Consider the following 15,282-nt stretch of genomic DNA (forward strand, 5'->3'; position numbering starts at 1 on the left):
TTAACATACAGTTACTGCCACTTAACATCGCAGTTTAACTCCAAAGGTAAAATTGCTAACCTTCAGTTCTCATTTCAATAAAGACATTCGATACTACATTGAACAGAAGAAGAAAGCACTGAGTGCACTCAAGAAATCCAGTGCTTCTGGGAGGGATGCGGTACATGGCTCCTTTTTAAAACTCTTCTTAAAAGTGCTACTTTGTTTTTTGTTTTTTTATTTGTTTGTGTGTTTTTTTTTTTTTTGGTTTGGTTTTTTGTTTTGTTTTGTTTTTCGAGTGTTTTTGTTTTTAATATAAGTAATTCTGCAATAAGTAAAAAAAATACTTTGAGACTCTTATGGATTTCTGAATTGTGTGTCATTTGACTTGAAGCTTATATTCATGAATTAAAAATTGTTTCTGGGGTAATGGCATAGGTTTTTTTCATCCTTTTTTGTTGCTGCTGTATTTTAAGAGATACTGTTTATTCTATAGAAAAACATAAGAAAATTCAGAGATGTTTGCTGTGGTTGTCCTATTATTCTCTTGTCGCCGAGTGTACAGTCTCTTCTGGCTTCATCTTTGAGTCACTCTTTGTCTCTTACACCCCTGCCTAACTACTATTCAGTCCGTACACTCCATCTTCTCACTGTTTTGCAGATCTCTACTCCTATATTTCTAACTCACTTTTAACTGACAAGGTATGAAACTGAGAAGCAGTTTGCAGATCCTTTTGATACCTTTTAAAGCCAGCTGTGTTGGATGGTTTTCCTGCTGTTGTCCATTCCTTCCTTGAGCTCTATTATTCATCTCTGCTTATCCCTGTTTTCTCTTAGTCCTCAGACCATTTTTCAGTGGTTTGCTTTTACTACATACAATTCTTAAACGACTTAGATACAAAGAAAAGAAAGGTCTGTACTCTGGTACATAAAAAGAGATGGAGACAAAGTAGTTTGGAAATTTGGTGATTTTATGTAGTAAAATAAGCAGCTTATACTTTCCACAGCTTTAGCAACACCAGGGCTTTGTATCTGAGGTTGTGTTCTTTTAGGTTTTCCTGTTTTGTTTTCCCTCTTCCAGTTGGAAGTGGTCATTGCTCATTATCTTTGAAAGAACTAGCTCCTCACTTTGTATTTGCATTCTGGTATTGACTCCACCCAGTAAATTTTGTTTTATGAGTGCCATACTCCTTTTCAGTTCTACAGTCTTTTGTGTACCAGATAATTTTGGCTACACACAAGAAATTGCCAATGTTGTGTAGATTCCTTATCTATTAGAATAGTTAGACAATACTGATTTTGTTTTTGCTGTTACTGTTTTTCTGTTTTTGTCTTTCTTTTTATAAGATTTATTTATTTATTTATTTATTTATTTATTTATTTATTTATTTATAAGTACACTGAAGCTGTCTTCAGACACACCAGAAGAGGGTATCAGATCTCATTACAGATGGTTGTTAGTCACCATGTGGTTGCTGGGATTTGAACTTGGGATCTGTTTTAGTTTTTGAGACAGGGTCTCGCCAAGGTAGCTCTAGGTGTCCTGGAACTCACTATGTAGACCAGGCTAGCCTCAAACTCTTAGAGATCTACTTGCTTCTGCCTCCTAAGTGCTGAGATTAAAGGAATGCACCACTGTACCTGGCATTGCTGTTTTGTTATCAGATCTAGCCGTCCAGTTTTTATTCAGACTGTAAATTCTGTCTTAATTTCATAGATACCTGCAGTTTTTTAAGACTTGCATGCAGTATTGGGGTTGTCTTGTACACATACTATGTGGATTTGTCTGAGATTTAGACAGTGATATAAGTCTCAGTTGCACTTCGCTTTGGATTTATTCATAGCATGAGCAGTGTTGAGTTCACACAAGAAATTGCCAATGTCCTATCTACTACAATAGTAGCACATACAGTTGGCCCACGTGTAGATTTATACAGGGAATTAGGGATGCCCATCTCCAGCTTGCTCCTTAAATCCTCTGCTCAGGGATCTCTTTCCGAGCTACCCTAGTACATAAGTGGGGATGTCACATACGACCTACACTACTGCCCAGACTGCACACACAGGACAACTGGAAGGAAAGGAAAACCACTGGAGCCTCTTTTGTTATTTCCCTAGTAAAACAGATGAGGTGAGGTTAATGTTTGAGCCATTCACCCTGACAGCTTCATACCAAAGGTCCTAAGTGTGACATGCTCGACACTAAGGTCTGCTTCCTCTTTAAAACTTTCCTATCCCTATCTAGTTCTTACTGAGTGCTGTCCAGAGCTTCATTATGATCGGTGACTTGATTCACCCGAAGGAATGCAGTTCACATAGGTCTTCACTGTTAACTGTACCTTGTCCTTGCTAACCAATGTTGAAGGCTCAATGATCAGTGCCACTGCCACTACTCTCCAACAAAGAATGTAAAGTTAGGACTGAATTCTGTAGAGATGATCAGTATCTTTCATTCTTGAGCGCCATTCAGTTTTTTGATTGAATTGATTTTAAGAAGCAAGATTTTCACCCTGTACAGTAGCCACTCTGATAAACTATTTTTCTTGTACATTTTTTTTCTCTTGAAGATGACTGTGCAGTTTTTTTCTGTATTTTTAAACCCAGTATTTTCACTGTATTTGTTTTCCTTTTTAAAGGGGAAAAAAGCTGGTCCTGGAATACAAAAGACAAGAAGTAAGTATTCCTGATACATTGTTTAGTTTTCTTTTAGAGAGCAGAAAAAGATTAAGTCTGAAGTGTACAGCTTGGGCTCTTGGCCACAGGTACATGGTGTCCTAGGTTTTAACTCCAAGATGCCCAGATATTTATATACTTAGAAAGATTTGCTGAGGTAAAGTAACTAGTTATTTCCGTGATTTATTCAAGGATTTCTTAGTAATTTTTAGAACATGGACCTCAGCTACAGTCTGATGACACTTAAGCTACCCTTCCCCATGTTAATAATTTTGTAAAGATGTCTTCTTCTGTGTGTGGGAGGGGTTAGGTGTACATTAGTGCAGATGCTCCAACAAGCTAGAAGAGGACGTTGAGTCCCTTGGAGCTGAAGTTACATCAGTTGTTAGACCTGACATAGGTGCTAGGAACTGACCTTGATCTTCTATAATATCATTCTGTGATCTCCATTTCTGAGCTCTATCTCCATCCCTGAAATTAATATTTTCAAAAACATTTTTTAAAACTCATTATAGTCCCAGAAGAAACAATTCTTCAAGTCCATTTACTGGGCGGGATGAACATGAGGAATGCTTTGGGATAGCTTTACAGTGTGAACATATCTGTGCCATTCAGCTCAAGAATCTTGGATGGTTGGTATGAATGCAATCCGGTATACAATCCGGACGCTGCAGAGGCCAAGGAGCCTGGGCCTCAGTAGAGGGATTCTGTCTTACAAAATCCAAAACACATCCTTGGTGTGACAGATACAGGGGAATGATAGTGGAAGATATTTTACCTGAGGCCTACACCTTTCAACTCTCTTGAGTTTTAAAGGATTTCTAGATGGTTTACCCACAATAGTCTTTACTGATTTGCACCTGTCTAATGGTATTTTCTCTTCATAAGCAGGGAGACTCAAGAAGCCTTTTTTAAAGGTTGAAGATGTGAACCGGTAAGTGTCAGAATCCAGTGTGTTGGAAACTGTGTTAGAACTATAGAGAAAACCTCATGAGACTTATTTTCCTGACTGTGATGTGCAGAGAGCAGTAATTCCCTTGTGTTCAGGGACTGAATTTAGTTTCATTCTATTGTAGATTTGAATTCAGAGTATCTGCTTTAGATTTATCATAAAATTATCTCATTTTTTTAGTATTTTAAATAATCACTCTGGCTGCATTCAATATCATGAGTTTGAACAATTACTAAAAATTCACCCCTGTAATTGTGGGAGAAATTATAGATAGTACTTGGAAATGTTTTGAAAAGAATGGAATTCAGACATGCTTCAACATGGTGGAGCTTTCAGGACTTCATCCAAAATGAAGTATGAAGGAAAATACTGCATTATTCAATGTACATAAAGCATTCAGAATATTCAGATTCGGTCACTGCTGGTTGCAAAGACCTGTAGGGAAATAGAGGGTCCTAGGGTTTTTACTTTTGCAAGGTAAGCACCATGAGATGGGGTAGTGCTTTCACAAGTTAATGTTTGATGTGACTGCACTGTCCAGTTTCAAATGGTATCTAGAGCAGTGCTCAACCTGAGGGGGACAACTTCTAGGGGACTGGACAACTCTTTCACAGAGGTTCCTAAGACCACTAGAAAACACTAGTTACAATACGATCCATAAAGTTGAAAAATTACAGTTATGAAGTCTCAACAAAAGTAATTTTATGGCTGGAGATCACCACAGCTGAACTGTATTAAAGGGTTCCAGCATGAGGAAGGTTGAGACCCACTGCTCTAGAAGCTGGGATAGTAATTCCAAAACTTAATGATTAATGTGACTAAACTCTACAGTTTTAATTAGTTTCGATGGTAGGTGTTTTCGGGAGGATCTGGGAGGAGATGAGAAAGTGGGAAGTGATCAGAATATTGTATGAAATATTAGTTTCAATTTTTTAGGTGTTAAAAGAATAGGCCTACAAATTGGTTCTTTGAAAGGAAGGTTACCCCTACCAAGTCTTTCTTGTTTATTTCAGATCTGAGGTGATTTACAGAACTTAGATATAAGGCTTTGAAACCTTTCTTTCATCCCAGAGAAGCTCACATGTGTTTGTCTTTATACATTTAGGTGCTACAGGCCATTTTACCTTCAGCTCCCCAGTATGCCGTGTATAAGCTACTTTCTTCAGAAGCCCTGCAGTCCGTTTGATATAGAGAAGTCATCCAGCGTCCAGAAACAAGCTCAGCCCAAGCTCAGGTTGGTGGGAAACTTGATTTTTAGAAAGAATGCTATTTAATTTAGACTTTCACTATGATTGTTTTTTTTTTTTTCCTTCATAAGCATTTGGGGTAGGGTATTTTGTGCCATGGTGGTAGTATGTGTGCTTGTTTTCCCTGTAAATATTTTAATGCTTCTATGCTACATTTAGTGTGAATAAAAGTACATTATTTGGACATTTTAGGTGTGAGTGGGGTTCAGATACTAAAACCCGTTTCTCTTGACCATTTGAAATGTTCTTCAGAATATTTATTACATTTTGTTTTACATTTCTTGAAATTCAGTTAAAAGTATTTGCTGTTCAAAAAGTGACAGATTGTGCATATGTTAGTTTAAGGCAATATGTTTTAAAATTATTCATTAGCAGTTAATTTTGTTACCATGTATTTCTATCACTAGAATTAATACGGATGGCGATAAATGTGGAACCCCAGTTCAACTCCAGTTGAAGGAAAAGAGAAAAAAAGGATATTGTGAATGTTGCTTCCAGAAATACGAAGATCTCGAAACTGTAAATGTGATTTTCCATTTGGGATTGGTGTTTCTAAACATCTAAATACTGTTTTTATTTTTAAGTTCCATTTTACTATGCCAAGTATAGTTTGCAACATGATAGTCACAAATATATTCTAGAGTAGAAACATCTCTGGTTTGTTTTATGGTGGGGATAGAACACAGCTCTGCACTTTCTAGGCATGTACATCAGCACTCCTGCATCTTGAATCTGAAACACTTGAAATTGTAAGAATCCAAGGAGGGAAATCGACATTGAGAAAATAATTTTTATTCATTTAATAAATATTTGAGTGCTTAGTATATAACTACAATATAAAAATATAACAAAATATAACTGATTAGATCAGTGCAAGGAGAAACAAAACAGGAATGGAGGTTTGCTATCATGTGTTTAGACTTGGCAAAGAAATACTTGACTGATGTTTAAGTAGAACTACAGAAAAGTTAGGTAACCAGGCATCTTGATACCATCCAAAATCGGCAAGGGTAGATAGACCCAGAGTAGAGGATGATGGCCTAGACTAAGCAGGAATAGGAGTTCTTGGGGCATGGTCAGGTTGTTGGAATACTCTAAAAATGAGACTGGAGGGATTCATATGATTTTTGGATTAAGAGATGGTAGATAAATGAGAAGTTCCTATATTTTGGTCTGAGCAATTAAAAAAGTCTTGCAAGAGCATATCAAATAAAAGAAGTTTTTAAAGATGGGGAAGGCCTATTGGAGCTTGAAAGCTTATTAAAATCACTGGTAGTCTTGTCTGTATCCTTAGAGTTTGGTGCATAGCAAGTGCTTATTAACCTTAGCAGTTACTTTTTTAATTTCTTAGCTTTTAAATAGTAGGTAGACAGACGTAGTGGTGCACAACTTACAACCTCAGCAAGCTCAGGCAGGATGAGTATCAGAGTGCATAAGCTCAAATATTTATCACTCAAGATGGATCAATATTTACCAGGGGTTTTGATTTGTTTTACTGATGTAATAAAGAAGGACGTACAGTTAGTTTTAAATTGCATTGAATCAGAAGCTGAAGTATTTCAAATTTTTTCCTTTTCCTTCAAATTGTTTTGAAATTAAAGTTATTGATTGGTTCTGAAATTTACATGCCATTGTGAGGTCAGAGTAGTATAGAATGTTTGCTTTTCTTTATCTTTGAGCTCCTAATGTGTTCAGAAATATAAGAATGATAGGAAAGTTGTCCACTGATTGTCACAAAGAAAGTAAATTTGTGAAAGTTGATTTGAGAAGAAATTTAAGATCATGACTTTGAAAGTTTTTGTTTGTTTTTTAATTTAAACTAAAGCAGAGTTGGTAGGTCACTCCAACACTCTGGGAGGGTCTTGGGTTTGAGAGCAATTTGGACTACATAATGAGATCTTATCTTAAAAAACCAACTATTGTTTTATTACCTTGGGTTTCACAATAATTCATTTCTATCCATGGAAAGAGACTGAGATAGGAAATATTTTTGAGGGCTTAGGAGATGGCTCAGTTAGTGACCTGCTTACAAAGGAGCTAAGATTGATCTCCAGAACCCACGTCAAGAAGTGTGGACATGATGGTATGCTGGGGCAGACAGGCTCATTCCTGGCCTGCTGGTCTGCTGGCCTGCTTTACTGGACTGAACATCCAGGTGTCCAGCACCTATAGAAGGAATGGTAGACAAGGTTGTCTTCAGTCTACACACACGTACACAAATATTTTTAAGTAGTGTAGGTAAAGCAGACATACAGTACTGTAGCTAAAGTATAGCATACAGAAAAGAGAACAAGAAAAGCCAAAAGGTGACAGGCCTGAGTTATAAACAGGATATATAAAGCTATCCTTGTCTAGTTGTATTGTAGCATGGAGAATGTTCAAAATAAGTGGAATGTGCCGTACAGTGGTAGCGAATGATGAGAATGACATTAGGGGTGTAGCTCAGTGCTAAGGCCTAGGCTTGGCACATGTGAGACCCAAAAGTAAAGGTAAATGAGAGTGCTTGACTTGCTATTAGAGAAGGCACAGACCTCTGAGACATACAGATCAATAATACTAAGTAATAAAAACAACTAAGTGAATTTAGAGAGAAAGTATATGTTTCACTTCATAATTTTTTTTCTTCCCAGAATATAAATGAATTCAATCTGATCTTTAAAAATGTGAAACTTATTTGAGATGTTTTGTTCGTTTTTCTGAGGGTTTCCCTCTGCAGCTCTGGCTTCGGTGGAACTCACTCTGTAGATCAGGCTGGCCTCAAACAGATATACCTGCCCCTGCCTCTACCTCCCCAGTGCTGGGATTAAAGGTTTTGTGTGTGTGTGTGTGTGTGTGTGAGTGTGCGCGTGCCACCATACCCAGCTCTAGGCTCTATGTAGGATATCCTGAATTTATTGACAAGACAATTAGCCTGGAGATCTCACCCTTTCAGAAGGAAGGTTGTTTCCTGTAAATTCTATACTATAAATTTGGTTTTTTTCATTTGGCACAGGGTCTTACTATTTAAACCAAATTCAGAGAAACCTACCTACCACTGCTTCCTCAGTACTAGGATTAAAGATGCCCTACCATGCCCAGTTTACTTTCCTTTTAATCACTCTGAGATTGAAAAACATTCCCTGCTGGGCTTTAATCCCAGCTCTTGGCAGGCAGAGGAAGGCAGATTTCTGAGTTCTAGGCCTGCCTGGTCCTTAGAGTGAGTTTCAAGGCAGTCAGAGGTATACAGAGACACCCTGTCTAGAAAAACCAAAAGAAAAGAAAAAACACTCCCCTTTCCTCTGTTGCAATCAGTAGGTAATGAGGTAACTTGTTTGTTCGTACTTGGGTGTTTTCTTCAGTTGTGAGTCTTTTTGTAATGTATATATTTTGTAGCATTTATCAAAGGTCTTGGTTTTTAAAGTTTAGTTTTTACTTTTTACAGAAGTGTGTGTGTGAGTGTATGACATACGAGTGGAGTCTAGAAGAAGCCATCAAATTACCCGAAACTGGAGTTACAAGTGATTGTGTGCTACCAGATTTGGGTACTAGGAACCACCTTCAAGTCTTGGAAGAGCGTTGCGTGCCTATAACAACTGAGCCAGCTTTCTAGCCCTTTAATTTGTTTTAAAACTCTTCTAGACTCTTGTATGTCTTAAATTTTTGTATATTAAGGTAAAGGATTTCATTTAGTTCTGTAAGCCCTACTTTGGGAATTATATACAATAGTAGGTGAAGTATGTTTTATAAAGTATTAATATATTACTGAATATATTAAAGGTAGTTCTTAACTTTATCTGTCTTGAGATCCTTTAAAAACAGTTTTTAAATGGAAATATAAATACATCATTTCCCTCTTCCCCACCCTCCCTAATTATTGCCTCTTGCTGTCTCTCAAATACAAGGGCTCTTTTTAAAAAATTGTTTATTTATATATATATATATATATATATATATATATATATATATAATTCATATACACATGTGTCTGTGTGTGTGAGCGAGAGAGAGAGATGTTATTTGGGTTTGGTATTTGATTTTTTGGTTTAATTCATATAATTATTGAATGTAATTTTAAGATGCTTTTGTTGTGGTTTTGTTTTAGCACCTTCTGAGTGAGAAACACAGGAACTTTGCACAGAGTAACCAGTATCAAGTTGTTGATGATATTGTATCTCAGTTAGTTTTCGATTTTGTGGAATATGGAAGAGACACACCTAAAAAGAAAAGGTAATTTGCCAAAGATACTGTTAAGCTATTTTATGGCACTCAGATTTAATATAATGTTTGTCTGCTCTTAGAAAGAGTACAGATTTTTTTCTAATGATGTAAATATGGTTTAGAACGAATACCTTCTTCCCTTCTTTTTCCTGCCACTAAAGGTACTTAGTCTCCCTCTAACATGGTTTTGAAAGGGAGCTCACAATTTTTTCTCTTAAGGTCAGTTATAGAGTCGATGTTTTAGGTTTTGTAAATTGGAAGAGCTCAGTGACCTCCAGTCAGCTTTGTTACTGAACACTGAGCATGGCTATTTTGCAGCGGAACATTACTTAAGAAAGTAAAGATATAGTAGCAGGCAGCATTGTAGCAGGCAGCATTGTCAACCTCTGGTGTCGAACCATGTGGTTTTCAATGTACTCAGTCTAAAAATGTTGATTAGGAATGCTTTCATATGGGTATACAGTAGGGTTGATAATTGGTCATCTGTTTTTGTCCTAGTCTTAAGGCATAACGATTAGAGGTGTGATAGTTAAGCACAACTCTGAAAAGCAAGTAGGGGGTGCTCTGTGTTTAGACCCTGGATCTCTGTAGGACTCTTGGTGGACATTATGGCTGACTACTAATGTGGCCATGTGCAACTCCTGTGAGGACTTAAAATGTTTGAAAGTTTCAGGAAGGGCCTGAATAATTTTTTATCTAGTTATTCCCTAATCATTTTATCAGTACAGCTTTTTTACTTCTTGTCAGTCTCCAGTTGGACTACTGTGACATTTTTGAACTCGAAATTTGTTAGAAGGAACTCTAGTCCCTATTTTGGTTTTGCTTTGCTTTTTCAGGATCATACCTAAGTCCTCACCAATGAGGCACAAAGGGAATCTTTTGCATTGCTTAAACACTATATATAAGTAAAGAAAACTGCTCTGGTTGGAGAGACAGGTGGATTGTAGAGGGCTCACTGTTTCTTGTGATGTATAATGCAAAGTGTAATTGGGGACCTGATAACGTGTCATGTGTTTGCATAATTAGGATTGTTCAAGAGATTCTAAGATTCTACGTGAGGAAGACGTTTAGGTCAAAAATATGTTTGAATTTAAAGGGTTACTTTGTCGCCTTTACATGTGCAAAGATCTAGTTCACTTTGATATGAAATAGTTTAAATGGAAAATATGTTTCTGCTTTTAGTTTCAAACAAGTACTTTCTGAAACCAAACAAACATTAAAGCACTAGTATTTTTTAAAGATAACAACAAAATCAGGGTCAGATACAGATACTGTCATCTTTCTTTGGTTTATACAATTCATGCTGTTTTGTTTTTTTCATAATTAGTTCAAAGGGTATTGTTTATCTCAAGGAGGGAGCCGAATGAATGGGGAGGTGGTACCCTAGTTCAGTTTAGGTGATTGCTGTGTTTTACTTTAAAAACATCTAAAGTAAATATTACGATTTCTGTGTTAGGGTTATCCTAAGTCAGTTTCCTAAATAACTCATCCGTAGTTTTATTCATTTCTAACTTCTTGGGTTTTTTTTCTTTTTAAAGAATAAGATACAGTGTTGGGTCCCTTTCTTCTGTTTCTGCAAATGTCCTGAAAAACACTGCACCGAAGGAGAAGCCACTCTTGGAGCCCAATTTCCAGAAGGACGTGGGAGAAAGCAGCGGGCAACTGCTCAAGCAGAACTCTCAGTATGAAGAAACCCGGAAACCTGAAGAAAAGCCTGGGTTTGCTTCAGAGCCTACAACCTATTCTTCAGCTGGATTGAAAGGATGTGACAGGAAACCAGTGAGCGTGTTCAATGCCAGTGAGCCTGACCCAGAGCAGGAGTGTTCACAGCTACCTCTGCATGACAGCACACTGGAACACCAAGTGACTGTAGGTAGAAATGATGGAGAACAGAGAGTAGACGCCGCTCCAGGCGTGTCACAGTTCTGTGGACAAGTTTCTCATCTCAGTACAGAAAGTAATCTACCCCAACCACAGTTAACTGCAGACATTACACAGCTTTCAGCAAAAGATCTGCAAGAAAAGGGCTTTCATGTTGTGATAGGTCATGCTTCTGACCTGGTGGCATTAAATACATCAAAAGAGCAGCTAACAATGAAGGCGAGAACTCCACCCTGTAGTCCCCAGGAGCCTCATGAGTGTGACGCTGGGAACATGGAGAATTTGCCTTGCAGTAAGATCCAGCGGAAAGTGAGAATGCTATTAGGACAAAAGAAAGCAAATGCTGAACCAGGTGCTGAATTGGATAAAAAGAGAACTGAGTATCTTCCTGCACATGAAGACAGAACTTGTGGGTCACCAGTACAGTCTCTTTTGGACCTTTTTCAGACAAGTGAGGAGAAATCAGAATTTTTGGGTTTTACAAGCTACACTGAAAACAGTGGAATATGTGATGTTTTAGATATTTGGGAGGAAGAAAATTCAAGTAGCCTGTTGTCAACGTTTTTTTCTTCCCCTTCAACTTCTGCATTCGTTGGATTTTAGTATTTAATGTGCTTTTCAGAAGTGACAGCTCTATTCCTGAAGTTTTTATAAATACATATATAATTAGTTGTGGGGGGGGGAGTTGTTTTGTTTTTGCCAACTTTGTTTATGGAGCCATCTGTAAATATTAATTAAGGTGGTATTTGTAATTTTTTACAGGATTGAGTAGCTGTTACAAATTATACAATAAAAACTTGTGACTTATTTTATATTCCTGAGAGTAAAAATGAATATCATTTGCTTTATCACTGAAAATAATTTCAAGTGAGATTTGAAACCTATCAAAAATGTATGCACTATATATTACATACTATTAACTATTGCCTATTAGCAAGATTTCTATGATCAACATGTTATGCTTAAAAAACATTCAGGTAGAAAGGAAGAAAAAGAACGTACTAATTGGTATATTTGGATTCTGGCCATTAGTAGAAACATTGGCTCTAGACACAGACTCAGCTGGATTCTGTTAGGATCCTGACCCTGCAGACTGAAGTTATTGCAGGGCTCAAAATAATCCCAAAAAACCTTAAGGGGAATTTAAGTAATTCAGTTAATTGAGAATAATTTCTTTACAAATTGGTTTTTGTTTGGTACTAGATGATAAGAGATGTAGTGGATTGTTGGAATTCTTTTTAAATGCATGGGAGGAGTGACACAATCTGTCACTTGACTATTAAATAGAACAGGAAAATTTCTAAGTGTAAGATGAATGTCATCCTTTACCTTTGAGTATATGTGTATAGGAGTGGAACGATAGCCACTGAGGAGAGTTTTTCATGGTCTAAAGGATGATGCTATTAACTACTGTATAAAGATACAATGTCACTAAAACGTTGATTATCAGTATTCACTTAAAGTATTTTGTTACGTTTATTTATGTGAGTACTAGGGGTGGATGGATCACAGGCTATGTCATGGTTGTGGAAGTCGGAGGACTCCCCATGAAAATTCTTTCCTACCATGTAGGTCCTAGAGATCAGAGTCTCGTTGTCAGGTGTGATGGCAGGCCCCTATCTACTACCCTTCTCATGGGTCCAATAGTAGTCATTTTTTGAGACTAAGGCAAAATGTCAATAAACAACTTCCAGGGGCAAAAAAACACTGCAAATTGAAAAAAGGCTGTTACTCTTAAAGTATCATACAACAAACAATTATTTGGGAATATAAAAAAAAATCTAGAAAGTTAGAAAATATGTAGGCTTTTTTAACCTTCATGTCTCCAAATGGATTTGTATCATTTTGCCTTAGTTGTATTTAATAAAAGCTGAATACTTCCAATACTTTTAATTTTTAATTTGACTAGGTTTGAACTAAAATACTATTTAGAACATCTCCAAGACCTTCCTAATGAATACTGGGCCTTAAAGTTTAAATGTTTTACTACCCAAAACAGAGCAATAAATGATTTGTATGGGTTGGACAATGTGGAAGACACTCAGCCTAGGCACATAGATGAAAGAATTTTAACTAAGACTTAGGTCGTTCTCCTTCCCTCCCTCAGATCTTCTGATCTGGTTTCTAGATCCTTCAAGTATCCTTAAGCAGGATAGATAGTGTTAAGTCAATTTGACTAGTAAAAAATAACATGCTTTCAATTAAAGAAATCTTATTTAATATTTGAGAAATCAGTTTATTTCAATTTTGCTTTTTATAATTGTCAGCTCAGGCAAAAATACATACATACATACATACATACATGTAAAACAACTAACTGCATTAGTAGTTCTGTTCACTAAGTTGTAACGCTAATTTTCCAGTTTCATTCCTCAGGTCAAGTTTTCATTGATAACTAGTGAGTTTCTTTAAGTAAAATCTTTATTATTAATAAACATTTTATTTTTTGAGTTTGAGTCTTAGAAAATTTTAAGCAAGATAGTTCTATTGTCAAGTTTCAGAATTCTTATATTGACTTCTAATGCTTATAAACTCAACAACAAAAAATGCTTCTGAGTACTCCTTTTCAGAAGCAACCAAAATTTTCCTGTTCTGAAGGCTCTGTGCTGTTGTGTTTGTTTCAAGTGATACAAACTTGGAAGGGAGAACCTCAGTTTGGAATGCAGGCATGAATTAATATTTGTGTTTAGTAGTTTATGCAGGAGGAGGACCTAACCCAGTGTGGGGAGTGTGATCTATTTATGGCACATGGACCTAGGATGGATACAAAAGCAGCCTGAGCAAGCCCTGGAGAGCTAACTAGTGTTCAGTGTTCCTCCATGGCCTCTGCTTCAGTTCCTACCTCCAAACTCATGCCCTGAGCCCCTACTGCCCTTGCTTGCCTCCTTGAGAGACTATCATGTACTCTGAAATAAATGCTTCCTCCCCCAAGTTAACCAACTTTTTTAAATCCACGCTTTATCACACCAACAGAAAACTACTGCCATCTGTTACTAGAAGGAGTAAACTGAGTGATAGTTATATTCCCCAAAGGATCCTCAAAATTTATGACGCATCCAAAAATATACATTAGGTACCTCTAATCCCATAAAATCCTTTCCTTACTCCATCATAGCTCTTTTCATATACTCTGTATATACTTAGGTCCTCAAAAGTCTCCTGTCCCTTGAGTGCCTGGTGTATTCCAGAAAAGCTGGGGATTCTATAGGAGGCAAACTCAGATGAATTTTGTTTTGCAGGATGTTTAAGGAGTGACTTTGGATGTCCACTGACTCCAAGGGGAGCTTCTTAGAGTTGCTAAGTGAAGGTAGTTGATGGTCACTGAATGTAAGACATTCCTAAAAGGGCCTCACTTTGCCCCAAAAGGCTAGGCAGTCCCCAGCAGGTGGAGTACAACATTATTGATGGATCAGTATGGATAATCTTTGATGTATCTGCCTGTCATTGCACAAGAAAACTACAATGGCCTGGTGGCAGTTGTAGCTTAAAATTCAGCAGTTTTCTCAGTTAATGAGCACAAATGCAGAAGGGAGGGTCCCAACAGTGACAAGGACAGCTATTCTTTGTTTCCATCTGTTCTTTTCTTAATGAGGAACTAGAGTACCATAAAATATTTGAAGTTAAATTATAGAACATTTCAGATGATAATACACTAAATCCAAATCATCATGGTCACCAAGCAGATACTACTGAATGTATTATATTCTGATATCCTTACCATTCTGGTTAATTCTATGTGCAAGAAGAGCTAGAGTTGGCATGACTATGGACCCATTCTTATACCTCTTTTTTTTTAACTGTACATTTAATCTTGTCTAGCACGCTGTTGTATAGTGACATGCCAATACATGGCACTCTTCTTTTTGCCCTCAAAATGGGGTGGTTGCTAAGTATGGTTGCTTATTCCTGTAATCAGCACCAAGGAGGCTGAGGCAGGAGGATCATGAGTTCAAGACTAGCCTGAACTGGATAGTTAGATCCTGTCTCAAGAAGGAAAAACAAAAATCATTTTGCACAATAGATGCCTACTACTGTGCCAATAAATGTCTGGCTAATCTCTTGAAGAGAATACGTCAAGCGAGCTTCTGATAACTTCAAGAGAATATGTCAAGCGAACTTCTGACGACTAGGAGCCTATGTTTTTGCTTCCATGCCTACCCAGCACAGCAGCTTGTTCACATGCCCCCTGGGTGGCAGGTACCTGCAAAATGAAGATGCTTGCTGCCACATGCTTCTACTTCTTCCATTCATTCCCTTTTCTCTAGGTTCTTTAAAAGCCAATAGTGTAATTACTCATTCCCCATAAGTCTCAATATACTCTAAACTTGTCCGCTTTTCCTTCCATATAAAGGG

General features: G+C 37.1%; 1 protein-coding gene across 14 annotated transcripts in view; it reads left to right on the forward strand.

The window, feature by feature from the left end:
• The window catches only part of LOC147004975 (protein DBF4 homolog A-like), a 161,945-nt gene extending 149,238 nt beyond the window's left edge, over window positions 1-12,707 (forward strand). For 3 of the 14 annotated variants that reach the window (XM_085836482.1, XM_085836484.1, XM_085836488.1), the window contains 7 exons: window positions 84-160; window positions 2,616-2,652; window positions 3,541-3,586; window positions 4,710-4,838; window positions 5,259-5,370; window positions 8,933-9,057; window positions 10,587-12,703. In XM_085836482.1, the coding sequence (XP_085692608.1) occupies window positions 84-160; window positions 2,616-2,652; window positions 3,541-3,586; window positions 4,710-4,838; window positions 5,259-5,370; window positions 8,933-9,057; window positions 10,587-11,532 (1,472 nt within the window). In that variant the 3' untranslated portion in view covers window positions 11,533-12,703. Of the gene's footprint in view, window positions 1-83; window positions 161-2,615; window positions 2,653-3,540; window positions 3,587-4,709; window positions 4,839-5,258; window positions 5,371-8,932; window positions 9,058-10,586 lie in introns of those variants that run through there. The other 11 variants (XM_085836489.1, XM_085836490.1, XM_085836485.1 and 8 more) reach the window with 8 other exon arrangements.
• Window positions 12,708-15,282: the final 2,575 nt, after the last annotated feature.

The sequence above is a fragment of the Mus caroli genome, unplaced genomic scaffold, assembly GCF_978045245.1.
Source record: "Mus caroli unplaced genomic scaffold, Mus_caroli_1 scaffold_4, whole genome shotgun sequence".
In the NCBI taxonomy this organism is placed as follows: Eukaryota; Metazoa; Chordata; class Mammalia; order Rodentia; family Muridae; genus Mus; species Mus caroli.